At 52.3% G+C, this 27,939-nt stretch overlaps 2 protein-coding genes and 1 long non-coding RNA gene across 5 annotated transcripts; 2 read left to right on the top strand and 1 right to left on the bottom strand.

The window, feature by feature from the left end:
- Positions 1–4,090: 4,090 nt before the first annotated feature.
- On the bottom strand, positions 4,091–12,382 carry ZIC5 (Zic family member 5). Of its 2 annotated transcripts, none has more exons than XM_004273631.4 (2): positions 10,777–12,380; positions 4,091–6,099 (listed from the first exon to the last, which is right to left on the bottom strand). In XM_004273631.4, the coding sequence occupies exons 1-2, from the start codon at positions 12,221–12,223 to the stop codon at positions 5,657–5,659; spliced, it is 1,890 nt and encodes a 629-aa protein (XP_004273679.4). In that variant the 5' UTR covers positions 12,224–12,380; the 3' UTR covers positions 4,091–5,656. The 2 variants fall into 2 exon arrangements, with proteins under 2 accessions (XP_004273679.4, XP_049557136.1); XM_049701179.1 differs by lacking the exon at positions 4,091–6,099 and adding an exon at positions 10,450–10,587 and having other exon boundaries at positions 10,777–12,382.
- Positions 5,964–18,165, top strand: LOC125961954 (uncharacterized). Its single transcript, XR_007473150.1, has 2 exons — positions 5,964–6,362; positions 17,905–18,165. It is a non-coding gene; the product is annotated as an uncharacterized LOC125961954 (long non-coding RNA).
- Positions 18,166–22,021: 3,856 nt separating this feature from the next.
- Positions 22,022–27,301, top strand: ZIC2 (Zic family member 2). Of its 2 annotated transcripts, none has more exons than XM_033435096.2 (3): positions 22,022–23,763; positions 25,536–25,699; positions 25,835–26,011. In XM_033435096.2, exons 1-3 carry the CDS (start codon positions 22,692–22,694, stop codon positions 25,877–25,879), a joined length of 1,281 nt encoding a protein of 426 aa, XP_033290987.1. In that variant the 5' UTR covers positions 22,022–22,691; the 3' UTR covers positions 25,880–26,011. The 2 variants fall into 2 exon arrangements, with proteins under 2 accessions (XP_033290987.1, XP_004273678.1); XM_004273630.3 differs by having other exon boundaries at positions 22,024–23,763; positions 25,872–27,301.
- Positions 27,302–27,939: the final 638 nt, after the last annotated feature.

Below are 27,939 nucleotides of genomic sequence, written 5' to 3'. Positions count from 1 at the left end.
CTTTCTAATGGGCACAGGGCTGGAGGCGACCCTTCAAAGCGCCTGGGTGATAAACGACCCTTATTAAATATGGCCGGGGCTGCTGGGAACGTCCCGCGGCCGGCCAGCGCACGGAAGAGCGCCTCTCACTGGAGAGACCGGAGTCTCCCCTGCCTCCGAGAGAAGCCGGGCGGCCGAGGCCCCGGCCCGGGCTCGCGGGTCGGCGTGCGGGTGGGGAGCCCCGGTGAGGGGCGGGGGTCCAGTTGTAAGACAACTTCTTATCTGCCGTCCCCAACACGCCCGTGCTCCCCCATCCCCGGAGACTCGGCGTGAAAGCTTGGTGCGTTTCCCCCTGACTTCTTTTTGTCCGTTGCCTAGTGGCGTCTGCAAGTCTGAGCTGCAAAGTTACTGATTTGCAGGCTGCATGTTAAGGCAGCCCATGTAAGTAATTTCTCCGGGCACCCCAGCAAAGGAGAACAAATCGCTGACAAAGGCGAGCGCGTTCGATTCAGCGGCGTCGTTAAGGCAACCCCGAAGTATTCCTCCTATAATAAGTTCCACTTCAAAGGGTTTCTCATTCAGCGGTGACTGCTTCGCACTTTTATTAAGTCCGGGCTTTTTCACTCGGAGGAATCATCTGTTTGGTTATTTTTCATCGTGTTTATTTTTCACCATTCACACAGTACTTGTATTAAATAAACAAAGAACAATCGCTCTGCAAATAAAAGTACTTAGGTGGGGAGAGAAGGAAGAGGAACTGGGGCTGGGGCGCTCCTGCCCCTCTCCCCCCTCTTCTGACATCACTGACCCCCATCCCCACTCGCCTTTCTCTCCTCCTCTCGTCATTCTTTCTCCTTTCTCTCAAGCTGGGAGGTTCTGAGGGGGAATCTTAACAAAAAGTGGATGGAAGGACATACACATGTATTTCACGTAATACATATACTATTACATCTATGTAATGTGATATGTAATATATATTTCTGATCAGGTGAAAATCGACTGAGCTAACTTGGCGTGAAAGGAAAGGTCACTGCAACTGTATCTTAATAGAGTGTCTCGAATCACTGCGGACCCTCTGCCAGAGACTCCCCTGGCCCTGCCCATTGCCATAGCAATGCCTACGCTCCGTGTGGATGTACCATAAAAGCAGTACTTTGAATTTCAAAGAACATGCCTTTGAACTTCTCCGTGCCTGATTAGGCACTCGCGGTGTGTGTGAATGTGTGCTCCTGAGTGTTTGTGCGTGGGCGTAGGAGTGGGGATGACAGAGTATGAGTTGCTGTGAGTTTTTGTTCACGGGAGGGCAAGTGTGCTGGCAACCCCATGGCCGTCTCACCGTGGGCCTCCTTCTCCAACCCTACAGCCCTGGAAGGGTGGGTTTCCTGGACATGAGTCTATTTTGGTAGACTACGGGTGGGTGTTTGGGCCAGCGGGCAGTGTGATGTGACAGGCTGAAAGTATTACGATGTGTCTGGATTGTTTTGTTTCCCGTGTTCAGCTTTCCTTTCCTCTGACTTAAAGTGGTCACTTGAGAAATCAGATTGTCTCCGCAGCCCCCTCCCCACTTGTACTTCCTAGCCAAACTGGAATAACAAATACTTCAGGTGAACATCTCTTGTCCCCTTTCACAGAGGAAGAGATAGGCAGATACACTGATAGATAGATAATAGACAGACAGACAGATACAGAGAGATACACAGATAGAGAGACAGAACCACTGTGGTTTCCAAAAGCTTCCACAAAATACAAGATATAAATGGCAAAATTGCAATGTCACAGATAATTGGGCCTTAGCTTTCAAGGAGTTTGGGCCTCCTCTTTTCCTGTCTCCAGGGCTATCCCTCTTGTGTGGCCATCTCCAACTCCTTAAAAGAATATAATTCCCACCCTCAAGTTCTACCTCAATACTTTAGATTTTAGGAGCATTAGTTTTACCAAAGAACATCCTGAATGGGGGGAAATATACATAAACTACAAATAATCATGTGTTTGAAGATCCTCCTAGCCTGGAAAACAAAGGTAGATGATTTAAACAGTGTTTGCAAGGACCCCAAGGGCCACGTTTTGCCTAGGAAGATGAAGTCTTTGATGATAGCCAACTTAGTGTCAATAAGTGGCTTTCTTTGAGACATATTCAGATGGGAACGTCTTGCTTGCCAATTGCCATAGAAATCTTAACACACCATGAAGATTGTCCAAGCGCCAAGCCTTCCGTTCTGGACTAAATTACTTTGAAGTGGCGCAGGACGAGCAGTGGTCAATTTTAACTCTATAGACTCTGGACAGAGAACGCTGGGAGTGGGAGATTGTGCGTTTTAAAGCAGAAAATAAGAAGGGGAAACTTGTTTTATACACGCTATACAAGGTTCTGCTCATTGTCAGATATCTTTTATCTTTTATATTTCCCATGAATGATTCATGTCTTGGTGGCTTTGTGTCACCCTTCTTTTCACGAGAATCTTCATTAGAGAGCTGCAAGTCTTCCCATTGATTGGGGCCTTCGTTTACGAGTGTTTTTCTCCTTCGTGTGCTGGTTACTGTCACCTGGCTTCAAACAACCCTTTGCAACCTGTTTCACCTTTACTACATTTAACAAACCTGACTTTAAAAAACCGCTGTAACCCTTTGGAGAGCTGTTTATTGACATCACTACCAGTTGTTTTTAACTACTTGCCTTTTATCAGCTTTGTATCAGCCAACCTAAAAAAAGCAAGTGTTCAGCCTTGTTTATGTGGATAGCCAATCGCATTACTTTAAGCCACTTGGGCATTTTGTTGCCATGAAGCTCATTTCTCCTTAACACCTGCCCCAAAATGCTAAGTTACTTATCTCCACTCAACTTCCAAATAAACCACAGTAAAATTGGGTTCTGATCCTATCACCTGATACACGAGGTGTTTGATGCCCACTACGCAACTTCACTCAGGATGTGTTTAACTCCATACCCATCTTAGCTCTGGATTCTGCTTTCATCTTCTTTGTGTCTGGAAACGTCTCACTGTCCCTTTCTCTATCTTTTCCTCGTTCTTTTTTACCCTTTTCTTTAGAGGCTGGGCAGCAAAGAAATACTAAAATTTGTTTTTCAGCTCTCCACTGATTAGGATCACTAAGGACATTACTAATCTTAACAAATGAATGCAGTAACCCCTAAGATTTATGCTACCATTCTGTGCAACCTGCAGGGCTTAGTCTTCATAAATATACTGTACTTTCTAGATTAGACTGTAAATTAGACCAAGCTGTTAAAGTATTTCATTGCTTGGGGAGGGTGAAGAAATAAAGAGATCAAGGGAAGAGAACCTTCTGATTACTACATGAGCAACCTGTTCTGTCTGGAAGAGAATGGCATTATGTGCCATCACGTAAAACATAAGCAATACATATGAAGAATACCTTTATTAAATTTTTTACTTCATAATTATTCTTGCTTTCTATTGGAGGTACACATTTTATGTTTTTATTTTAGGTGTATCAGGAACCAATAAATCTGTGGCAGAGAGTTAACCAATGCATGGCAAAATACATAAAATACATATTCCTTTGTTTCATAATAAATAAACCTGTAGCATAATAAAGAATAGTGCAAACTACCATTGAAAAAGTTGTATAAATAAAACAAATTATAAATCAGGAATATTTTGTTCGAATAAGTTTACGATACATAAATTATCCCCCCGAAGTTCATACCTCATCTTATTTTGTCTATTTGAAAGAGCTTTGAAAGTGAATATGAAATCAAATAAACTTTAAAAATGTAGAATTATTTTATATTCAAGTTTTATGGTCTTTTTCTTTATAAAGGAGGGTCTGCATGTTTCATATTCACCGTAACAATCTGAAGACAACATTGAAAGGCTTTCAAAGTGACAGCACCATGCACTGTACTAGTAATAGAATATATCTATAAACTATATATAATCTCATCAACACAATGCAAAAGAGACATGCAGGAAGAGTCCTGGTTTTCACATTACGTTGTTCATTCAAGTAAGCTTAAAAATATATTTTCCCATTTTCTTTCTTTTTTTTAAAATAAATCGTAGATCATAAATGACAATCTTTCACCAAAATGTATAATATAATTCTTTGGTGTGCTTTGAACTCTTCCAGGAAAAAAAAAGGATGATGTCTGAAAATAAATTAATTCAACTGTACAAATAGTGTTCACATACACGTTATTAACAACAAGAGTACATCAACCACTCACAGCACACAAAACAAATTTCTACAAACCCTGGGAAGGGGGTGTCTTCAGGGTCTCTGAGGATAAATTAGTGCTCTTTAGTATATCTGTATCATGTTTATGATGGACTACGTTTTGCACACGAGATTTGTTGTACCAACCGAAAATAAACTAAGAGTTACTGTCCTAGGTCCTTGACCTTTTTTGTCCTAGCTTGACAGCTCTGGCAAAGGTCACACATTCATCAGTGTTTGGTGGTAACTATAAACGTTTTAAAATTTTTAATATGTATAGCAACTCCCTCTCCTCTTTTAATGTAGGTCATACATTGTCATTTGCAAGTGGGAGAGTTCCGAGTGCTCAGGTGGAAGAAAATGCATTAAAATGCAACTTCCAGCACTGAAAAGTAAAGATGTTTTAAAAGGTCGATACAACAGTATAAAAGAGGGATTGCCCTGTTTGTAAAACAACAGCCTTCCCCCCAAAATAGGCATGTTGCCAACATCACACCTCCTTACACTTGCCTGTTAATTTTGGCATCCCAAAGAACTTATGATCTAAAACATAATCTCTTTATTACACAAGAAGTTTGGACAGAGTAAAGAGGCAGGCTCTGAGATTCCAGATGAAAAAAAAAAGAGGAAAAAGCAAGCACTTGAATTTCTTCTACTTTATAAAATATCACAGTTTCACAGTTGTCTACCGCAGCAGCTTTTTCTTCTCTCCACTGTTGCTGGAACAATCACGGTGGCACAATATATGGAGATGTACTAGGTTGCTGCATCTTTTTTTAAAAAAAAACCATACAAGCAGGGTACTGAAGAAGTAATCCTGTATAAAAATACTGTGTTAGGTGAGATCAGTAATAAAAGAGTGGAAATTAAAAATTACAAGTATTAGAACTTAAAGGGTTTTTACAAATATTTTTGGACACAGGTACAGTCCAAGATCTGTTGGCAATGCAGCACGTGTGTGGTTTACAATCAAGAGGCCTTTGCAGAATTAGGGCCCAAGCAGGAGGCAGAGAGGCTCCAGAGAAGCCCATGAAGGTGTCAAAGGCGTTCGTGAGGCACTCCAGGAAATGCAAAGGGCCTTGGTGCTGTGTTGAGTTCTGACTTAATGCTCTTTCTCTCACCCTTGTAAAAACTATATATATGGCATTGGCAGTGTGTGTCTCGATTCACTAATCTCTCCATTCATTTTCCATGTGGTACAACCTGCTCTCAGTCCTGTGCCCCTGCAACACACAAGTCCAGCTTGGTTGGGTTTTTTTGTTTGTTTGTTTTCTAAGGGGAAAAAAAAACCAAATATCTTAATTAAATTAATTAAATGTACAAACACCATAGGGTTTCATACTGAATAAATAGGGCTAATTAGACCCGGTGGCAAGTCTGAGTCACGAGTTTGTCTCAGCCTCGGCATTGTCTCAGGTTAGGATACGGTCCAAGGGCTCCCACTCATTGTTGTACTTATTATTATTATTACTAATAAAATCTAATGTATGGTCCGCACGCCTTCAGAGTTCCGGTACATCTCCTCGTCGTCAGACTCAGAAGTGGTTCCACTGCTGGAAGGGGTGTGGAGGTGACTGGGGACCCCACTGGGCTGGCAAACGTACCACTCATTGAGGTTGGTCACCTGAGGGGACAGAGTGCTCGAGCGACTCCTGGTTGGGTCCAGCACAGGGGACAAGGGGGCACCCACTGGAGTCCCCACCGATGAGTAGCCCAGGGGTCCTGGAGAGGGTGGTGGGGACTTGCAGTGAATCTTCATGTGCTTCCTCAGTGAGCTCGGGTGGGTGTAGGATTTGTCACAGCCTCGGATCTTGCAGTAGTAGGGCTTGTCGCTGGTGTGGACGTGGGAATGTTTCTTTCGGTCACTGCTGTTGGCAAACTTCCTGTCACAGCCATCAAATTCACATTTGAAAGGCTTTTCTCCTGCAATAAAACATAGGAAAGGTTAACAAGTGCTTTTCAGAGACCTCTCACCTGAGAGAGAAATCTTAGAGCAGACATGAGGATGCATCTTCCCATCCTCCTGAAGACCAACTCCCAGTCTAACTCCTAATTCCCATGTTCCAGGATGCAACAGGGAAGGGATGCTGCGGGGATGGGCCTGGTGTCCCCTGGTCTGGAGGCTCTCCTTGGACCTGGGCTTGCGAGAGGCTGGATGTCAACCCCGAAGTACCATAGGGGTCGAGGTGAGAATGGCTAGAGCATGGTCCAGGCTCTAACACTGAAATCCAGCTAGGACCCAGATTCCCGCATCCTTGTTCCCCTCAGGGTCTATACACACAAAAATTCAAGCCCATCCCCTGTCAAGATAAATGCTGATAAAATACTTCCAAAGCCACAGCTTGGGTGAAGACCGTAAGAAAAAGAGAAAAAAGACAAACACATATTCTCAATTAAAAGTAAACTGGGGGTGATGCAGTAAAATTATAATAATGGCATTTTGTTTCAGAGTGTTCCCCAGGATTTCCCTGATGGGAAAGGAAAGGAAATACACCAAAATCCTGTTCTCTCCAGAAATAAAGACGTCTGTGAAAAACATGATCCCACCACTAGATTTTTTTATAAGCCTAGCTGGGCAGAGAATAGGCTGTTGCCCTCTTCGTTCTACCAGCTTTCCTCACAACTTGCTGGGCAGTTGAGACCCTAGAGGAACAGAACCTTAACAAACGTTAATAAAGACTACAAGCCTTAGCCAGAACCTGGCATCCCCTGATGGCATAAGCAGACTTCTTATTCTAACACTGTTTAACAACCAAAAAAGATCGACTGTTTACCAGAGTCTCTGGGCCCATCGCCCCTTTAAGCTGCCCTACCCACCCCAGGAGCACAGGGCCTTTCAACACAAGGCCCAAGGTCCAGGTGGTGGAAATGCTCAGTAAGACGAGCAGATATGCAGCCACACTACACTTTGGTATTAAAAAGCAGAAACAGGAAGACAGCAGGTAACTATGAATTTTCCCCCTCCCCTTAGTATCCATGAACTTGATGTATTTGAGTCCATAACTGAACATGTTATCTCATACATATTGTGGTATAATAAATATATTCCTTATATTTAAATGATTTAAAAAATAGAGTTGAATTTCTCTACATTTCAGCAGCTACTCTGGTGACACACAAGATATGGTCTTTTCCTTGGTTTCTGACAATTTATTTTTTTAAGAGCCAAACAACTATTAAGACAGCTTAGTGTACATAAATTTCTGTGGTGGACTTTCCTGTACAAATAATTTCCTGTAATTTTCTCTTTTTTAATTTCATCAATGCTAATTGCTTCAATGCCAGAGTACGTTAGCACATCTGAAAAGTATTCAGATGCCTGGAATATAACATATACTACCTGGAAATACTGCTTTAAAGCAAAATTAAATATTATCATTTAATATTTATAATATATTTATATTATTTAATATACCTCCTGCCTTGGGCCATGAAGAGAGGGAAAAACACAACATAATGCAATGATAATCGTAACCTTTAAAAATTCTCTGTAGAGGGGCTGCAACAAAAACAGTTAACCGAGTTTTATCAAAACACTGGTTATTTGTCCCGATTTCTACATTCCACTTTAAGTTGGCTAATACTAATTTAATATAGCATTCTTCCAAAAATAATTATAATCAGCTTTTCTTCATCATGGAGGTTTAAGTAATTTTATTCACCCTATGCAAATGTGCAATGTTGCTTTTTAGAATTCTTATGTTTCTGCACAAGCCAAGTATCTTGGATTGTGCAGAATAAACGGCTTGGACATTGCTGGCTCCACCACTGCATATGTTGAAAGAGAAGCATTAAGAATCAGACCCAGGGGCTTCCCGGGTGGCACAGTGGTTGAGAGTCCACCTGCCGATGCAGGGGACACGGGTTCGTGCCCCGGTCCGGGAAGATCCCACATGCCCCGGAGCGGCTGGGCCTGTGAGCCATGGCCGCTGAGCCTGCGCGTCCGGAGCCTGTGCTCGGCAACAGGAGAGGCCACAACAGTGAGAGGCCCGCGTACCGGGGCGGGGGGGGGGGGGGGGGGGGGGAAGAATCAGACCCAGAAAAGGCAGATACGGAGTGGGAAGAAAGGTAGAAAAGCAGGGATAAAGGAGAGATGGAAGAAAGTAGAAAAAAGAGAAAGGGTGATAGAATTGCCTATTTTTATTCAGGGGGGCCTACGTACGGGGAGGGGGGCAGTTAGCAAATTCTCCCTGCCTAGAAAGGGTGAGAGACCCTAATGTTTACATTTCAGATTCTGACAGAGGGGTCACGTCAGAATTTAACTACTTACAGAGTTTTAGAGAGTGAGGGAAGCTACGTGTGAGAACTCGAGTCCAGCCCAGAGGAAGGTTATAAATGGAATTGGGGACACGTGGGTCAGGAAATGGGCCTTCAGGAGTGGCCGGGGATTATTCCCTTTGATCAAGCCGTTCCGGGATCCCGGGTAACCCCCAAAAAGGGAGAGCCTTGTGATGGGGCAGGGAGCCCGGCCTGGCCTTTCTCTGGACACAGTGCTCAGTGGCTTAGCGGCCCAGGGACGGCCCAAAACACCCGGCGCGGGTCTGAGCATCAACGCGAGGGCGCTCCCATCCCTGCCCGAGGGACCCGGCGAGGCCCACGCAGCCGCCGCGAGCCAGGCGAGAATGCAACCTTGCGCACAAGGAACCCGAAAACAAAACGGCCCCGGGTTCCCTCGGCGCCCGGGTCTCCGCCCCCGGCAGCACGCGCGCACGCCCCCTTGGGGCCCGCCCTCGAGGGGGGCGGGAGGCTGCCTGTCCCCGGGGGCCGGAGAGCCGACACCCGGTCAGCTGCCGCGCAGTCAATTTCCAGTTCCTTGCCTGACCCGGGCGGAAACGGCCCTCACCTCCGGGCAGCCCCCTGCCCGCCAAGGGATGATCTACTCCCCTCCGAGGCCTGGAAAGGCGGGAAGGGCCCGAGGTCGCGGGCTCCGCTTTTAGGGGTTCCCTTTGGGGGCGGCTTCACTTCGCGCGCCCCGCGCGCCCCGCTCACAGCCCCAGGCCCCTGTCCCGTCGGCAAGTGCTGGGCACGGGGGCCAGCAGCTGGCTTAGCGGGCCAGGGAGTTTTTACGAGAGCCTTGCGGGACGCTTCCTTTTGGCAAAATCATTAAGTCGGACTGATCCCGATTAGAGAAGAAAGGGGCTGGTAAACGGAACTCGGGGGAAAACGCGCTCCCAGCCGGTCAGCGAGCCAGTCCGCAGGAGGCCTGTCAGGTACCGGCGACAGAAGCAAGGCCCAGGGCTCCAGCCTCGGGCCCCTGGACCCGGCTTCTCACGCAGATCCCCCTCACCCCTCCGCCAGTGGCCTCGGCCCCGGCCGCTGGCCAGGCGTTGCGGCCCAAGTCCGGCGCTGCCTCCTCGTCGTCGCCGCGCCGATAAATCAGCCAAGTAATTACTGAATGTAAACTCTACTTAAGTGTCCTCCGAGGGATAATATTGTCTGTCCCTATAAATCCCGACTGCACTCGCGCTCATCAGCGCTTCTGCCCAGCGCGCTCGTCTGTTCCAAGGGCCACACGGCCCACTGGCGACATCCCACGCCCCAGGCCGCGGCCGTGGCACCCCCTACGGCAGGGCTCGGGGTGGGGACGGGAGGGTTCCCCAGAGTGCCGGGGGCTCCTTCCAAGTCCCACGGGGGGGGGGTAGGCCCCAACGACCGCTGGAGACTCTGCAGCTCGCCCTGTCCTCCTCCAAGGAGAACCTTCCTTTAAATGGACAGAACCCAATTTCTCCAGCACCCTCTAGGGCATGTGTGATAAACTGTGTGACGGCGCGTGTGCGTATAGGTGTAGATGAAGGTGTGTAAATGAGTAAGTGTGATTGTGTCATCAGGGCACAAGGACGTTCCAGAAATGAGGGAGGGGTGCATGAGGGCATATGGGTGTGTGAAGTTGTTCGTGTGATGTGTGTGTGCACATGAACGTGTACTGTGGGGTGTGTAACGGTGGGCGAGTGTGTGTGCGTAGGGGGAAGGTCCCCGGAAGCCCGAGGGCGCATTACTTTCGCATTTTGCACCCCTCCCCGGAGGGACAGGGTCCCCTCTCCCCTCCAGGAGGGGCCACACCGAGCTGGGCCTCGCGGCCCCAATACCGCAGCAAATCCCACGCGCCCCTCGCACGCCCGCTCTTTGGAGCACGGCGACCGCGCGGGACCTGACATCCGATGGGGAGGGAAGAGCCGCCGGGGCGGCTCCGGCCCTCCTTCCCCATCGCCCTCCCCAAGTTCCCGGGGCCGGGCGGAAGGGGGCTGCCGACCGTCCTGGGCGCCTTCCTGCTCCGGCGGTGGCTGCTTCTGCTCCGGGGTGGCGGCGGCGGCGGCTGGAGCGCGTTGCCGGTCCCGGCGGAGGGGCTGCGGGAGCGCTGGAGACTCCACCGTGTGGGAACCCAGCGCGGGGCCTGTGTGTGCTATCGAATTACTTATTCATAGAAAAAAAGGGGGGAGAGAAAAAAAAGAAGTCACATGTCCGGGTTATACGTATGCGAAGAGAAGCAGCAGAAGGAGGGAAAAATTAAGGCGAGCAGGAGGAGGAGGAAGAGAAGCAGCGGCAGAAGCGGCGGCGGCGCGGGAGGCGGCGGCGGCGGCGCGGCCGGGGACAGACACCCACCTGTATGAGTGCGCTTGTGGATCTTGAGGTTCTCGGAGCGCGCGAAGACCTTGCCGCAGCCCGGGAAGGGGCAGGGAAAGGGCTTCTCGCCGGTGTGCACGCGGATGTGGTTGATGAGCTTGTATTTGGCCTTGAAGGGCTTGCCCTCGCGCGGACAGTCCTCCCAGAAGCAGACGTGGCTGCTTTGCTCGGGGCCGCCCACGTGCTCCACCGTGACGTGGTTCACCAGCTCGTGCATGGTGCCGAAAGTTTTGGAGCAGGGCTTGGCGCCGCCGGCCGGGGGCGGGGGCGGCGGCGGCCCGGCCAGCTCCTCGGGGTCGATCCACTTGCAGATGAGCTCCTGCTTGATTGGCTGCCGCATGTAGCGCAGGAAGGCCCCGGCCGCCCCTGGGAGGTGGGGGTGGTGCTGGTGCGGGTGCTGCGCGGGCGCGGGCGGCGGTGGCGGCGCCGGGGGCGGCGCGTGGTGTTGCAGGTGGGGCCCGGGTCCGGCCGCCGCGGCAGCAGCCGCCGCCGCCAGGTTCAGATTTAAGTTCACGGCTCCGTAGCCATGCAGGGCGGCGGCTGCAGCGGCCGCCACCGCACCGTAGTGCGCATCCCCCGAGCGCGGCGCGAAGGGCGGCTCCCCGCGGCCGTACAGTTCAGCCGCCGCGGCTGCCGCCGCTGCCGCCAGCCCCAGGCGCATCTGGCCGTTGAGCGGGTGCGGGTGGCCGCCGGGGCCTCCCGGCGTGTCGTGCAGCGAGGGAAAGAGCGCCGGGCCCCCGCCGCCGCTGCCGTCCGGGCCAGCGTAGGTGCCGCTGGCCGAGATGAACATGCCGGCCGAGTGGGGAGGCGGGGCCGAGTGCTGGGGGGAGCCGGTGCCGGACCGCTGCTCCCCTCCGAGCGGGGCCCCGTGCATGGCCGCCGCGGGGGCCGTGGCGGAAAGGTCCCTCCGGAGGACGAAGTCCCTGCTGTGGCCTTTGCCGCTGCTGCCGCCGCCGCCACTGTTGGTGGTGGTGTAGCCCGAGAGGCCAAGAGGAGGGGGAGGGGGTGAAAGGGAGGGAGGAAGAGGAGGGGCTGGGGGCGGGGGCGCGGGCGCGGAGGACTGCACGCTACCGCTGCCCCCGCCGCCAGGGTAGGTGCCGGCGCCCGGGTGCGAGACCGAGGCTGCAGCGCGGGCGGCGGCCGCTGGGGCCTCGGGCTGTGCCGGGAGCGCCTGGGAGGGAGGGCTGAGGCCGAACGCGCTCGCCTGGGCCATGTGCTCGGGTCCGAGCGGAGTGATGGCCACGCCGGGGTCAGCGCCCAGGTCCCGAGGGCGGAGGTGCGCGGCTGCGGCGCGGAGTTGGGAGTGGGCGGCCGCGCTGGCCAGCGCCGGGAAGCCTGTGATATTCTGAAGTGGCCTGGCCTGAGCTGTTGCCAAATCCGCTAATCTCAGCGCTGGCGGGTTCCTCTTGCTCAAAGGGGTCTCCATCAGAACTACACAGACTCACAGGCCCTCACTGGGGGGACTTTTTTCCCTCTGCCCGCCTTCAAAAACATGTATATGTTAGGCGCTCTTTAACTTCTTTGTCCTAGCCTCCGAACTCTGCTTATTCCCGTTCCCACTCTGTCCTCCAGCGACTGGCAGAGCAAACACCACATTTGAGCTGCGCAGTGGGACCGAGATTTTGGAAATAGCAAGGGTGGGATTGGAGGGAGCCGCGTGATTGGCAGCAGCCGCGGCTGACCGATTGGCTCCCTTTCAGGCTCAGCGGGCATCCGCCCCTCTGCTCCTGGCCGCCTTCGCTTTCGCTTCGCGCCCCTTCCTCTCCCCGAGCCCTGCGTCCCCGCCTCCCCAGGGATTCCCAAGTTGCACTTGCAGAAAGTTTGCTCCGGGCCTGCGCGCGCAGCGTCCCGCGTTCCCATGACGCGCCTTGCGGGGAACGTGCGCCGGCACGCGGCCGAAGGGCGCCTGGAGGCTCTGAGCTGGGGACCCCCCGGGGAGCAAAAGGCGGGGGGAGCCCCCAAATTCAAAAGCCTTCGCTCACTGCATGCAGCATCCCTTCCTTTGGAAGAGCTCCGGGCTGCTGACTGGGGGAGGAGGGTGAACAGATGTATGACCGTCATCCTACTCGTAGAGGTGATACTAGAAACTTCTTATTTGGGAAGGACACTCAATCTACCGAGCGCTCACAGAGGGCGCACAGACAGTAGATGGAATGAGGAAGGATATTAAAATCCTATTGGTTGCAAAACACCAGGTGAAGTCAAAAAAAATCTTTCCCCAAAGGAACCGTTTTACCTCGACTTTTTAGCTCATGGGATCCTTTTCAACATGGTTCAAAGGAGTTGGCTCGAAGTGTAATCTCACTGCTCATCGGTTCTAGATCTGCCACTTCCAATTAGATCTACCGGGGGGCAAAAAACATCGGGCAGCGATTCTAACTTTTGCTTCTCGGAGATAACAGTGGCAGGGCAGGCAAAACAGCATCTCTCCAGAGGGAAGCGGCTAAATAAACGATATCCTTTAAGCAGAAGTTCTCCTTCCGGTCCAGAACGCACTCCACATGGGTGCCTCAGTTTCTTTGAAAGGACCACAAGTTAGAATTGATCCAATAAAATAATCATTTTATTGGATCAGTATCTTTGCGGTTTATATGCTGATAGAATGACCTTTTATCCTGTTATTTTCTAATAAGCTCATCTAGCAGGAGAGATGTTTTACTTGAAAACCATAAAAACTGACTCTAAAAAAAAAGTGAGCCCCATCCCTTTCAAGCGAGTTGCTATCAAATCTTTTTAAAAAGTGAAATAGGTCCTTGCATCACTTTGGGGGGGGCGGAGAAATGTGACATCCCTCACACTTTAGGGTCCTTACTGCCCCAGAGTGTCACTTCAGCTTTAACAAGAAAACACCTTAAAATTTTGCCATGTTCCATGATGCTCAAAAATTAAGCTCAGGGTTTTTAATTTTTATTTTCCTGCCCTAAATAAAATTATTTGAAAAAAAAGAGGATAATGACTAAAAAGTGTTTTTTTTTTTCCTTTTGGGATACAGTCAAACATGTTACCAGCTTAATTCGTTTACTGTCCAAGTTTTTTTTTTTTTTTTTTTTTAAGACTACATAAAGCCATCATCTGCGAGATCGTCCTGAGAAGTGGTAAGAATTATTTTCAAAAGAGCTGATTCGGTAGCCCATTTACATTGGTGCTAACAATGTTTAACAGGGAATTTCCCTGTGAGCCTTGGGAATGTCATTTCTCTTATAAAACTGACAAGCAAACAAAGAAAATAGTACAATCAAATTTCAAATGGGCATTTTCTTTAAGTTTCATGAAGCTCAAATACGGGGAAATAAGAGAGGCATGAGTGCAAATACAACGAAAAGTTTTTAATAAACAGCAGTGACAAAATCCACATCTGTATTTGGAGAGGAAGAGTCCTTCCACAATTTTCAAAGACTTAAAGGGTCTCCAGCCACCTAGGCAAGGTGGAGGGAGGACAGTGTCATTTCTATGAATGCTTTATGGAGAAAGAATCATATGTGGAATTGTCACCACTATCTTCATTTCCTCTCAGAACATTTCAAATATTTCCTTTATTTGAATTTTTTAGCAATACTCGTCAATACTTCCATAATGGCAGCTTTGCGTTCAATCCTGCAGGTTATAAGTTCAAAACAAAACAAAACAGAAAGAATGAATAAAGAAAGAAGAAAATAAACCCAACTTAGCCTTTAATATAGACTGTTGAGCATTTTTATTGTGCAATAAAATGGGTACCTCCACCTCCTTCAAAATAGCTTTTCCTCAAAATTATAACTGCTTTGTTTTATTGAATTGCTGAAATTTAATGGTTTAATGGGTGAAGGCATGAAGGAAAGGCTGTAAAAATGTGAATAATGGTGCAGCAGAGCCGTGCGGAATCTGGAACCCGCCTCCTTGTACAACTCTTGTTAAACACAGCGTGATATGTATCTGTCATCTATTTAATATGTCTTAATTCAAATATAGCTTCCTGATCAATTTCTTTTTATGGAAGCTTTAAAACAGAAAGACTTTTTAAGGAAATGTTAGAGATTTGAGTAGCGATTAGAAAGAGATATTTACAAAGTGTGTTTAATGAATATTTGCAAATTTATGACCAAACTCAGACCCTAAAAAGATAATTGACTCAGGTAATCGACTTGAGATGCTAATTCTTCAAAGAAAGAACTGGGAGCAAAATTTCAATCAACACCAATAAGGCGCCAATAAACCGCCTGCCAATTAAACCTGAGAATAGGCCTAGCTAGATGGTCATCAGGAAGGCTGCAGTGGATTTCCGGGATTGCCTTTCTTTATAAAAGAGCTTTTTATTTTGTAGACGCGCTTTTTGTTATTGTGATGACCCGCCTGACCCCAGGTGCGCTGGTTCTTTTTCAAGCCATTTGGGAGCCAAATTAAAACCCCTTAACATCCCGAGTTTCTAAGGACCCAATAACTGTGTCACACTTCCTAAGTAAATACCAACAGTTTCCAGGACGTTGAAGAAAATAATAAACAGCAATGTGGGTTTTTTTTTTTTTTTTTTTTTTTTTAAGCAGGGGGCTGTAGAAGTCGTTATGCCAGTTCTGTGGATTTAGCCCCGTATTTCCGCGGTGGTGCTGGTCGTCAGGGTGGATCCTCAAAACCCATGCCCTTGTCTGCACTTCTGCAGCGGAGGTGCTTATGTGGGGCAGCAACGTGACGATCCGTGGAAACGCCCTTTGTGGGGTCGACAGGTGCTCCTGGGGGAACATCGATTTCCAGCCTTCTCTGCTGCACCCCGAACCCCAACCGGCTCCCGGCCCCAAACAAAGGCGGGAAGAGGGTGGAGAGGGACAGTAAACGCCGAGCCGGCCCGAACCCGGCGGCCACGCCGCGCTCCGCTGCCAGGAGGCGGCAGAGCCCGGTCTCTGGGGATGCCCGGGCGGGCGCTCACGGCTTCCCGCTGCGCCAAGGGGGGTCTGTGGCTCCCCGGTGCCCTCCGTTCGTCCCTGAACATAGCCAAGTTTCCTTGCGATGGGTGTGGGCAATTAATAAACTCTAAGGGAAGTGAATTGGACATTCCTGGCTTTTGAGCCTTTGTTTGATTGTTTCGGCAGGCGAGGGGAGGGGGTACGCTGGGGACAGTGAGGTGGACAAGAAAGGAGCTGGGGGACCCACCGAGTTGCCTTTTATTGCCTTTGCAATTGCTTTACGGCTCGCCCGTCCCGCGTGGTTTCCGCAAGGGCGGCCTCCTTGCAGAGGGTGCCCGGCGGGTTTGGAGAGCCTTGTGCCATCTGGGCTGCTCCAGAGGCAGGTTCAAGGGCGGAGAGGGTGCCCCGAGTCATTTGAGGGCTCAGAGGACTTTTGTAGCCCAGCCCGAGGGCTCCAGTGGGTGCTCAACTGGGAGGAGGAGGGTTATCAGCTGACAATGAAAGAGGGAGTGAGGAGTCCTCTCTAAAGCCGGGGCTAGGTGAGCAAAGGGGCCCACAAAAACTGCATTTTAGTTGAGCTTTGACATGGCCGGAAGTGATGAGGACTTTGGGTTCAAGGGCTTTTTCCCAAGTCAAGCTCGCCAGGTGGCGACTAGGCAATGAAGTACCCGGCCACCTGCCCGGCTTGCACTCGGCAGGGACCAGATCCCCACCATCTAGCCCTCACCACTGGTGACCTGACCTCGTGGGACCTGCGACCCAGCCCTGGGGCCTTGGGTGCCGGGAAGCACCGCGCAATTCTCAGCTGTCTGAGAGCTTCTCGGAGGGTTGCCTCTGTTTCCCGCCCTTCTGAGCCCGAGCTGAATCCTCAGACTCCACGGCTATGTGTGAGGCTAAGAGTAACCAAAAATGTGCTTCTTGATAAAGTTTTTGATCCCTGTCCCATGAACATGGACTTAATGAGGATTAAAAACAAAGCCAAACATAAAACCCCAGAAGCTTGGGTTATGTGACCATAATTGAAACGTTGGGGTTTGTTTGTTCGTTTGTTTTGGACACTCAAGAATTGGACTCATCCCATTTCCACCTGACCTTAGTGCTTAAAAGCCCTTGAAAAATTACGGCTCTCTTCACTTCCCCACTACGAAAATATAAGTTGAGTAAAATTGACCTGTCATTAAATATTATCATTTGGTTATCAATCATTTTTACCCTCAGGGATGGGGGTTGTTGGAGAATGGCCTCTGACGCACGTTTGACAATTAAGATTGGTAATTTCTTGGGAAATGTCTAACTGTTGTCTTTTTTAAAATGCTTAGAAGGTCCACACAGGAAGCAGAAACCCCCTTACGTGTTCACAGTTCGTATAAACGCCCAATATTTCTTTATGTTGGCTCCAAGATGTGCTTCTCCTCCCCTTCATGCTTTATCCTTTAGAATGTTTTTGGATGGGGGATAAAGGAGGAGGAGAGGTTGTGCTTTTATTTTTAATCTCAAATTTTGTGGGTAGTTTCTCCCCATTCTATACCCCTTCCAATATCTATACTTCAATATTTGAAGAAGCTGTTGAGATAAATCAAATAGTGACACGTTGACGGATTTACTTGTGTAAGCAATATGGTTGACATATGGCATTGTTATTTATGAATGACAGCATAAATTGTATTACAAAGTCTATTGCAATAATACTGCAGTTTATTGGAAAGCTGCTCGCCTGTCACCGGTATTCAGCCTCCCTGGATGTAGTTTTCCTGGGAGCCCAAAGGGTAACGGCCCTCAAAATAATTAAACACATTGAAGTAAGCTAATGCCTTCTGTTTTGAGGGTTGTTTTTGTTTTTGCTTTGTTTTACAGCAGTAGAAACTCTCCCATCAGGAAAGGAGACAAAGTAAGAACAATTAGTCCTCTTACTTTTGCAAAAGCACAACCAACCACTGTCACCTAGAAATGTTGGCTTCTATTTTTTTCTGAGTCCCTAATGACAAATACACAAACATTTGCATCCCTAACACTAAACTGCTGGTGAGGATTTATTTTATATAGACACTTTTTATAGGCCCAGTTACAGAACAGTAAATTTTAACTGTAGAAAGAAGTTCTTTTAGCAGACTAGAGAGGGCCTTATCCTATGATTCTCCCCACCTCCACTAAATCTCCCCCTTCTTAAAAATGGTATTTAAAAGTTACAACATTGGCTGAGATTTTCACGATTTCCCTTTCTTTTACATTACAGATTTCCCCTTCTTTTACATTACACTTCTTTAAACCTCGGACAAAGATCTTTTGTTCTAGGTGAGTTTTACGGGGGAGGGGGGTCCCCCACCACACATGTGGTCCTTCATGGGTCAGGGGTCGCCCAGCCCAGGAGTGGCTGAGAGGCTGAATCAAAGGTGACCTGCAACTTAATATCCTGTTGATGATCTTGTTGAATTTATGAGTCTGTGATACAGAGGATAGTGCTGAAATCCTGTGAAATCCTTTTTTTTTTTTTTTTTTTTTTTGTCCAGTGTATATAGACAGCTGGTTCCACATTTTTTTCCCTCCCATCTCTTCCCCCATCTCCATCCCTTTCCTTAAGAGGAAAATTAAAAGTTTGAGTGGTATGGTCACCGAGTGTTTCTGCTTTCCAATTCAAAGATCGCTTTTGTTTGCTTGTTTGTTTTTGGTTTCTCCTGGCCAACGAGATACACCTGTGTGTGTGTGAGTATGTTGTGTGTGCATTTGCATTGTTTTTATGTATATGTACACAAAATTCTCATCATAGTCAACCCTTTACAGAAGCCCACAAACCGCAACAAGGTGTTCAGTGAATGAGTATTTGATGGGATTTTCTGTTTTTTTGAAGACAACCCGAATTATCTATTACACTGTCATTCTCTCCACTTGCCGGGAAAGGGACGCCAGCCCTGGCACCCAGGGGCCCGCCATACAGGGCCATCCACATGCAGCAAAGCCTGGAGTCTCGCTGGCCTAGCCCGGCGCAGGCTCTGTGAGATCTCCAAAGAACAATTTTGGAAAACTTACAAAGAGGGTACATGTTTGCCCGATGGGGACAGTTGTGGGTCCCGAGGGTCTGACCCCGACACGGCGGGCCGTTCTAGAAACCTGTTGAAAAACTGAATTCACTCACAGGGCGCGGAACTCAGCTTCGCCGCTTTTTTTCCTTCGGCCAAGGAGCGCAAATGTACTTTTGAGGGAATGACTCTGAAAGCCTTTGCAGGTTTTTTTTTTCTCTCTCTCTCTCTCTTGCTTTCTTTCTCTCTCTCCCCTTTCCTTCCTTTTAAAAAAACAGAACAAAACAAAACTGTGTCTTGAGGCAAAGGCGTTTTGCAGTTTGTAGAGAAATAAAGCGCTTCTAAGACGGGACGGCGACGTGACTTTGAACTTGGCTCAGCTCCTCCGTGTCGTGCAGAGGGAGGAGAACTGGAGCCCGGAAAGAATAGCCAGGAGGGCCCAGCCCGCAGGGTCTCCGGCGGGAATTAGCTTTCCGCCCCACCACCCGGCCGCGCGGCCCCCGGACCCAGGGCCAGCGAGCGCCCAGCGGCGCCGGCCCGAAATGGGCGCTGCAAAGAGGAATGGAAGCGAAAGGAGAGAATGGGGCGGAGAGGAGAGGGGCAGAGGCGCGCAGCGGGGGCGAGAAAGTGCGGAGGCAGGAGGACTTGAAGAAGTCTGATGGCTTGGGAGAAGGAAGGGAAGTGAGGTTTGGAGATGTGCAGGATCGCTATTCTCACGACCAGTCTCTAAGAGAATATTTTCTTTTGGAAACACTTTTGGAGTAAGCTTTTCCAATTCCCCCGCCGTACATATTGATGAATAAAATAAGCAAGTGTGAAAGGCTGTGCACCGGGCAATTTTATAGATTCACTGTAGCAGGGCAGCCTTCCTGCCTGGAGTCCGTCTCCGTCTCTGTCTCTCAGGTCCCTCTCCGCTTAGGAGGGCAGTTTGGCATTTGCCTCCCCCTCCCCCCGACATAGAGAGAGGTGTGTGGAGAAGAGGTACATTTCCTCCCTTCAGAGAAGTCGAGAATCCCCAGCTTTCAGGCAAACTCCCTGGCTTTCAGACAAAATGCCCCGGCCTCCTTCCTTCTCTCCCACCCCCCTCCAGGCAGGGAAGGGGGACAGCGGGAGGGCATAGGGCCCCTTATGCGAGGGGCTGCGGCCGGTCCGACCTTCAGAGAGAGACCCGCTCCGGCCGGCAGAGGCTGCCTGTGCCGGCGCGGGAGAGCCCAGTTCAGCCAGCGATCGCCGGCTAGAGTTGTCTTCCCGCGTTTTTGTTGATTGCATTTCAACATGAAATTTTGAAATGCGTGTGGATTATTTTCTCTTACTTGAATTTTATTTCAACTCCCAGAGATTTGTTTAAAGGAAAAAATAAATAAAAAAGCAGTTCCCCACTCTAGCTAGGCGAAGGCGCTGGCCTCAGGCCTTCCATTCACACCTCCGCAGCCTCCGGGCCCGCCGGTCCCTCTCCGGTTACCTCCGGGGCGCCAGCTTTCAGCGGCAGGACAGGAAATGTCCGCAGCGGCCAACCGGGGGCCTGGGGGATGACCGGAGCCCCGGGGCCGCGAGGCAGTCCCCGCGCAGCACGGGGAGCAGCCTCGGGCCCGCCACCGCCTCGAGGGGGTGGTCCCCGCTCCTGGAGAAGGCTTGATACATGTCTTCTAGAAGGTTTAAGCCCTACGGGTCTGGAGATTTCTTCTCTGGAGGCTCTGAGCCTGACCCTCGGCCAAACTGCAGCCTGAGCCTTGCCTGGCCGCGCGCCTAGGGCGTCCCCACACCTCCCACCCTACCGTGGCAGAGGCCCGGGCTTCTGGGCATCCACCCCGAGGGTGACACCATCTTTAAACCACTTCCAAACAACCACCTCCCTCGCGGGGGCCGCTGCCCAGTGTTTACAGCCGTAATCACAGGAGGACGCGAGCGGCGGGGGGAGCGGAGCGCGCTGAGCTCCGGCTGGGGGCCGCGGCCGGGGAGGGGGCGGCGTCTGGGTGAGTGTCCGGAGGGTGGGAGGAAGGGGCACGCCTGGCTTTCTCTAGGCCCTCCATCCCGCACCTGTGTTTTCAACACCACAGAACAAGTTGACAAAGTGTGTGTTGGGGGGATGGGCGCGGACAAGGAGCGTGCCAACCGGGCAGGAGACCGGCCCCCGGGCCGCTCCCCGCGGCGCCCTCCAGGGGCGGTGGAAGGGGGAGGCCCGGGTCTGCAGCGTCCCGGCACGCAGAACCTCCCGCCCCGCGGCCTGGTTGCTAGCCAGGTTCTCGGGCAACCAGGGGTGCCCGCTTTAGGTGCCCGCCAGGAGCGGTTCGGGTCCCCGGGGAATCGGTGGCCTCTACAGAAGGGCGCGAGAGCAGGGTGGCGTCCCTTTCGGGCCCAGCCAAGGGCGCTGTGACCCCGCGGCCCAGCCCCGCGCGATGCGGGCCGCCCGGCTCCGGGGAGCGCCGCGGCCGGCCGGCCGAGGAGCCGCAGCGCCAGGAGCCCGGGCGAAGAGCGGGAGGCTGGCAGACCCGGCGGGCTGCCACCAACAGCAGCAGTCGGGGAGGCGGGGAGCTGGAGGGGCGCTGGGGAGGAGGGGCGGACCGGTCGCGGGGCGGGGGCGCCGGATTGACGGGGCCTCAGCGGCCAATGGCGGCGCCGGGAGGGCGGGCGGGGCGGGATCCGCCGTTAAAGGGGCGGTGTGTGCGGGAGGCCCGGCCTGAAGCCCGAGGGAAGGAGGGAGACCTGGGCGGGAGGCGCGGGGCCGAGGGGGGAGGGGAGAGGAAAAGGAGGGGATAAAAAATAAAAGGCTGCGGCTTTGGCGCCCACTGAAATAAACAGAGGCGGAGGCGGTGGCGAACGGAGTCCACCGCAGCCGAAAGCGGGAAACCTACTTCGGCCTCTTCGCGTTTGCTCGGGCTGCGCACTCCGCTGGGTCCTCGCGGGTGCGGCCGCCCGCTCCGGATCCAGTGTCCCGGGCCGACCGGCGAGAGGGAGGGAGCGAGCTAGAGAACACTTTTTTATTGTTGTTATTGTTTTCCAGCCCAGCCTCCCCTCCTCCCGCCCCCCCCCGCTTGCCTTCTCCCCTCCCACAGCCCCCTCCCCCTCCTCCCCCGCCTCCTCCTCCTCCCGCACAACTTAAAGAAAGAGGGAGCGGCGCGGCAGCTTCCTTCATCTGGGGGAATTCGTAGCCGCTGCCAGTTTACTACACGAGGCGCAGCCAATGCCAAGCACGGAGGACGAGGAGGGCTAAATACCGCGGCCGCGAAGCCGAACAATACCGCCGCGCGCAGGGCGGCGCGGCTAGGGCCGCGGGGGGGGGGGAGCAGCCGACAGAGCGCGCCGCGGAGAGGGCGCCCGGCCTCCGTCCGCCGCCCCAGCTCCCCCGCCGCGGTCAGGTGGAGCCGCGGGCGCGCCGGGCCGGGGCGCCGAGCGCGGAGGTCGCCTCAGACCTCGCCTCGCCAGCGTGCTTAGTCCGTGCACGGCCGCCGCGGTCCGGCACCTTGGCCCCGCGGCTGCTGTGATTTCATTCTGCAGGCGCGGCTTGGCGCTGCCGGGCCCCGGGGCCGCCGGGCGTGCGAGCGAGTGCGTGCGCGCGCGAGTGCGCGCAGGGGTGGGGGCCGCTGCGCTCGCCCCCCGTCGACCCCCCTCTCCGCTCAGTTCCCCACACCTCCTCCCGCTCCCTCCTCCCGCCCGCCTCCCCTGCCCTGCCCGCCCCCGCCGCAGCTCCTTTAATACACTTTGGTTCTCCGCCTGGCTTTGGACTCTTCTCCACCACCTCCTCCTCCTCCTTCCGCGCCTCCTCCGCCGCCGCCTCCTCCTCTTCCTCTCCGCGCTTTCGCTCCGCGCCTGGCCGCCCGAGGCAGATCCAGGCGGCGGCGGAGGCGGCGGGCGCAGGAGCGCGGCTCCCGGGCCTGAAGCCGCCACCACCTCCGCCGCCTGCGCTCGGAGCCGGGCGGCCGCTGAACGTACCGCGCGCGGGGCGGGAGTTGGAGCCGAGGAGGCGCGGGGCTCGCCGGGGTCGGCGGGGAGGGCAGACGCGCTGGCCATGCTCCTGGACGCGGGGCCGCAGTTCCCGGCCATCGGGGTGGGCAGCTTCGCGCGCCACCATCACCACTCGGCCGCCGCGGCGGCGGCGGCGGCCGCGGAGATGCAGGACCGCGAACTGAGCCTGGCGGCGGCGCAGAACGGCTTCGTGGACTCGGCGGCCGCGCACATGGGCGCCTTCAAGCTCAACCCGGGCGCGCACGAGTTGTCCCCCGGCCAGAGCTCGGCGTTCACGTCGCAGGGCCCCGGCGCCTACCCCGGCTCCGCCGCGGCCGCCGCGGCCGCCGCCGCGCTCGGGCCCCATGCCGCGCATGTCGGCTCCTACTCTGGGCCGCCCTTCAACTCCACCCGGGACTTCCTGTTTCGCAGCCGCGGCTTCGGCGACTCGGCGCCGGGCGGCGGGCAGCATGGGCTGTTCGGGCCGGGAGCTGGTGGCCTGCACCACGCACACTCGGACGCACAGGGCCACCTCCTCTTTCCTGGCCTCCCGGAGCAGCACGGGCCGCACGGCTCGCAGAATGTGCTCAACGGGCAGATGCGCCTCGGGCTGCCCGGCGAGGTGTTCGGGCGCTCGGATCAGTACCGCCAGGTGGCCAGCCCGCGGACCGACCCCTACTCGGCGGCGCAGCTCCACAACCAATATGGCCCCATGAATATGAACATGGGTATGAACATGGCAGCGGCCGCCGCCCACCATCATCACCACCACCACCACCCTGGTGCCTTTTTCCGCTACATGCGGCAGCAGTGCATCAAGCAGGAGCTCATCTGCAAGTGGATCGACCCGGAGCAGCTGAGCAACCCCAAGAAGAGCTGCAACAAAACTTTCAGCACCATGCACGAGCTGGTGACCCACGTCTCCGTGGAGCACGTCGGCGGCCCGGAGCAGAGCAACCACGTCTGCTTCTGGGAAGAGTGTCCGCGCGAGGGCAAGCCCTTCAAGGCCAAATACAAACTGGTCAACCACATCCGCGTACACACCGGCGAGAAGCCCTTCCCCTGCCCCTTCCCGGGCTGCGGCAAGGTCTTCGCGCGCTCCGAGAACCTCAAGATCCACAAAAGGACCCACACAGGTAACCGCGGGTCGGGACAGGGACGGGGCGTAGAGGGGAAGAGAGGCCGTGGTTGGTTGGCTGGGAGAAACGCGCCGACCGCCAGCCCCTGCCCTGGGATGGGAGATGTTTTTGTGTGTGCGAGAGAGCCAGCAGCTTGCTTTTGTTGGAGCATGAAAGAATATTATTGGGTTGGGTTTTTCCATGTGCGGAAATTGAGTTTTAAATGATCACGGTAACGTCAAAGGTATGCTTTGGGTGATGGCAGTTGCTTGGTCTGCTCAGCCCCGGTTAATAATTTCCGTACTAAATAGAACGCACAAAATAAAACTGCTCTCCAACTTGGTGCCCGGGAATCGAGCCTAGAGAGGATTCTGCCAGCTTGTCTGAATGTGCTTTTCTGCTCCGGGTGTGTGCGTTTGAGTGGCTTGTGTGTTTTCCCACTTCTTTTACTCGGGGTCCAAACGTCCTTACCCGGACTGTTTCCCATTAAAAATGAGTCTGGTGTGAGCCGAAGCTGTAAAGCGTTTCTCGTTTTTAAAGCCCGTCTCGAGGTGGGTCGCGGAGCTTTACAGTGGGTTCGCAGCAGTTTGTGAAATTCTCTAATGGGCACCAGAGGGTTTGCGATTCCAAACTTGGACCGACAACCGGGTCAGCAAGAGCCCGGGGCAGCGAGGCCCCGCGGGGCAATCGCGTGAGAAGAGAGAGCCGAGAAAGAACGCGCCTCTCGCCTCATAGATTATTCATCTATGACCAGGTCCCAGCCGAAATCGTGCCAGACGATTTCCTAAAAGAAAGCCAAATGTTTTAGCAACTTCCCCCGTCAATATTTACTCCGAAGTGGGGATGCGCCAGCAGCCTATTGTTCTCTTCCGGGAAGGGAGGGAGCCGAGGTGCGAGACAAGCTTTTAACAAGGTTTAAAATTTGAGAAATCTATTTGCATGAAATGCTCGCTTTCGAGTCCTGCGTCTGAGCGGATGTCTTTAAAAAACAATTTAGGTGCTAATGGAATTTAACGTTAAATGGTCCCCTTTCCAAGTGGAACAATGTTTGAGTTCTCACACCTCTAAATGACTCCAAGCATTTGGAATTCTGGCAACAGGATGCAGGGACCGCCAGAAAATTAAACAGGGAGATTCTGAAAGCCTTTGCTGATCCCCCCACACCCACTGCCCAGCCTGTGCCTCTCTGCAATCGCCAGGTGCTGCCTTACCTCTGATATTTATCTCTTTCCCAACTTCTCTTTGAAAAGACTGGAAGTGAGCCTAGGATTATCAATTTGCAGAATTTTGGACGAAAAATACTGGCTAAGTCACTATCCACAGCACAGTCCCCAAACAACACACAACAACTCCAAACGTAATTGCCTACTGGCCCCAGAGAGAAACCGACCGCAGCCCAGCAGCCTGTGTGATTCTGATAATGCCCCAAATATTTTGTCATAATAACAGCTTCTCCAGGGTGAGACCAACTCGTTAGAAGCTGCGAATCCAAGAAGCACTATAGAAAGGCAGGCAGGAGTGGGGTGCTACCCCACATTCGCCATAAATTTGAGGAAATGCGGGTCAGCCTGGAAGAAAAGTAAAATACGAAATTAATGAGCACGACTGTCAGGTGGCAAGGCAGTTAATTTCGTCTTGGTTCTGCCACAGAAGGGATCCGCCTTGTTTAAGGAAGCCAGGCCCTTATCGCCCCTCTTTCCTCCTCCCGGAGGCCTGGCCCCCTCCGGGGTGGGTGCGGGTCCCGGGGGGCTCTGGGCGTCGGCAGCAAGCGCCCATGTTCGTGTCCACAGGGGAGAAGCCTTTCCAGTGTGAGTTCGAGGGCTGCGACCGGCGCTTCGCCAACAGCAGCGACAGGAAGAAGCACATGCACGTCCACACCTCCGATAAGCCCTATCTGTGCAAGATGTGCGACAAGTCCTACACGCACCCCAGCTCGCTGCGGAAACACATGAAGGTACCACCGGGGAGGCCGGGAGGAGGGCGAGGTGGCCGGCCCGGGAAGGCGAGGGTTCCCTGGGGCCGCGAGGGGGCATTTCTGGGGGTGCTCCTCCCGGGGGCCCGGCCCCACAGCAGCTGCACTCACACCCAGTCCCCTTTGGTCTCCCCTCCCGGCTTTTGTCTTGAAGGTCCATGAGTCCTCCCCGCAGGGCTCCGAGTCCTCCCCTGCCGCCAGCTCCGGCTACGAGTCGTCCACGCCCCCGGGGCTGGTGTCCCCCAGCGCCGAGCCCCAGAGCAGCTCCAACCTCTCCCCGGCGGCGGCGGCGGCGGCGGCAGCGGCGGCGGCGGCGGTGTCCGCGGTGCATCGGGGCGGAGGCTCGGGCGGCGGCGGCGCGGGCGGAGGCTCCGGTGGAGGCGGCGGCGGCGGCGGGGGAGGCGGCGGGGCGGGCGGGGGCGGCGGCGGCGGCGGCTCTGGCGGGGGCAGTGGGACGGCCGGAGGCCACAGCGGCCTCTCCTCCAACTTCAATGAATGGTACGTGTGAGAGGCCGGGGCCTCTCTCTCTCTCCCGGTCCCCACCCTGGCGCGGCAGCCCTCCGGTGGCGATCGCCCAGGGCACCCTGTGACCGTGTTGTTAAAATTACGAATCTGATTTTTATGATGATGGAAACGATTTTACCAGCAGAAGGATTTTTTAAAGTTTTTTTTTTTTTTTTCTAAATCTAATCTAGGCATGAAAAGCAAAAAGATCCCTTCCGGAGTCTCTGAAGCTAAAAATATAAAATAAGAAATAAAAAAACCCATAAAAAAATTGAACCAAACTCTCCATGCCTTCCCCCATGCGCGCTTTCCTTCCCGCCCCTTTCCCAGGCTTCTGACAAACTGTACATAGCGGACTCCTCCTTCCTTCTCCGACGTGGTTTTAATGGCTTCTTGGTGTATAGAAGTTTGTCCATTTGTAATTCTCTGGATTGCGTTCCTCCTGCCTTTCTTCCCTTCCCTTCCCCAAGTGATGGGCTTTTTCTTTTCTCTTTTTAGTTTCCCCGGTTTCTTTTTAAGTAATGTGGAAGAAAATGGTTTATTTTGTATTGTGGTATTGAATATTGTGTTCCTTTTTATGAGGCAACTTGATTGTAAACTTCATGCAACTATAGACTGGAAAAAACAAGCCGTGCCAAAGTCTCCCTTCTGTTTCTTCAACATGCTGATCCACAGCACTCACACATCACCACCACCAACGCTTGTGAATGTATTTTTCTGTTAGCTGGGTTTACATGTGATGTTTTAGTGCGTTTGCAAGTTCAATTTGTTAGTTCCTGTATGAAAGATTTTGGTGGGGGGGGGAATAAACGTCGTGCCGTTAGTTTTTTCCGTAATAACACCCTTCCTTCTGTAAATACCCGTTACCATATTTATCCATTTGTAATTAAATTATGGTATTAACTTGCTACAGAGGAAACAATATTTATAAAGAATGTTTCTTAACTATAAATATGTACAATTGTGGGCATAAATTGTTTCAGATTTTTTATTTGAAGGTTTTAAGTGGTTTGATCATTTCTTGTGATATGTTTTGAGAGTAATGCATACAGAAATATAATAAAATGTGTTGAAACTGCATGAACATACTATTTTTTTCTAGCAAACTTATTCAAGGAAATGGGGGGGAGGCAGCTGAGGGCTGACATGGGTCTGGATCAGCTGCCTGATTGAATGGGGGGCACCACCTCGCATTCTGGGGAGGAAGGTGTATGCTAGAAACTGGGCCAAACTACCCCTTTGGCAGAAAGTCTCAAAATTATTTTCTCTGTCCTTTGTGTGGTAGCTGAGAGTGAATTAAATTTTTGGAAATCCCCTGTAAGGAATGGCGGCAGGAACCTTCAGGGTTTCTAATGGCTCCATTATCTGAGGGAATGCCTTTCTTTCAGCTATTTGGACTGGATTTAAGAGCACTAAACATTTCCTTATTCTTTGTTTTCCCTCTTCCCTGCCCCCTTTCCTTTCCCTCCCTCTGAAAAGCTGAGGTACAGTTATTTTTAATTGCATGTTTAAAACTGAGCTGAGTACTTTGTTTTTGAACTTGGCTCAATGATTATAGTTTAAGGGCCCCTTTCTACTAAAAGTTTTTTTCTTGAAATTTTAAACAGAGAGCTTGCTCAAGAAATCCTGCTTATCTGCCCAGCCGCTGCTCACCAATAAGCACGATGTTCAAGGGAGGAAGGTGACAAATAGACTACATTTTGATTTAGGAAAGCAAC

This window comes from Orcinus orca, chromosome 18 (assembly GCF_937001465.1).
Source record: "Orcinus orca chromosome 18, mOrcOrc1.1, whole genome shotgun sequence".
Classification (NCBI taxonomy): Eukaryota; Metazoa; Chordata; class Mammalia; order Artiodactyla; family Delphinidae; genus Orcinus; species Orcinus orca.
This window is presented reverse-complemented; position numbering and strand designations above follow the sequence as displayed.

Bases quoted from the DNA above. Each gene is read 5' to 3' on its own strand.
- ZIC5 (XM_004273631.4), bottom strand. From the start codon at position 12,223: ATGGAGACCCCTTTGAGCAAGAGGAACCCGCCAGCGCTGAGATTAGCG. The intron at 6,100-10,776 runs GTGGGTGTCTGT...GTTTTATTGCAG, and splicing joins CCACAAGCGCACTCATACAG to GAGAAAAGCCTTTCAAATGT.
- ZIC2 (XM_004273630.3), top strand. From the start codon at position 22,692: ATGCTCCTGGACGCGGGGCCGCAGTTCCCGGCCATCGGGGTGGGCAGC. The intron at 23,764-25,535 runs GTAACCGCGGGT...TCGTGTCCACAG, and splicing joins CCACAAAAGGACCCACACAG to GGGAGAAGCCTTTCCAGTGT. The intron at 25,700-25,871 runs GTACCACCGGGG...TTTGTCTTGAAG, and splicing joins CGCTGCGGAAACACATGAAG to GTCCATGAGTCCTCCCCGCA.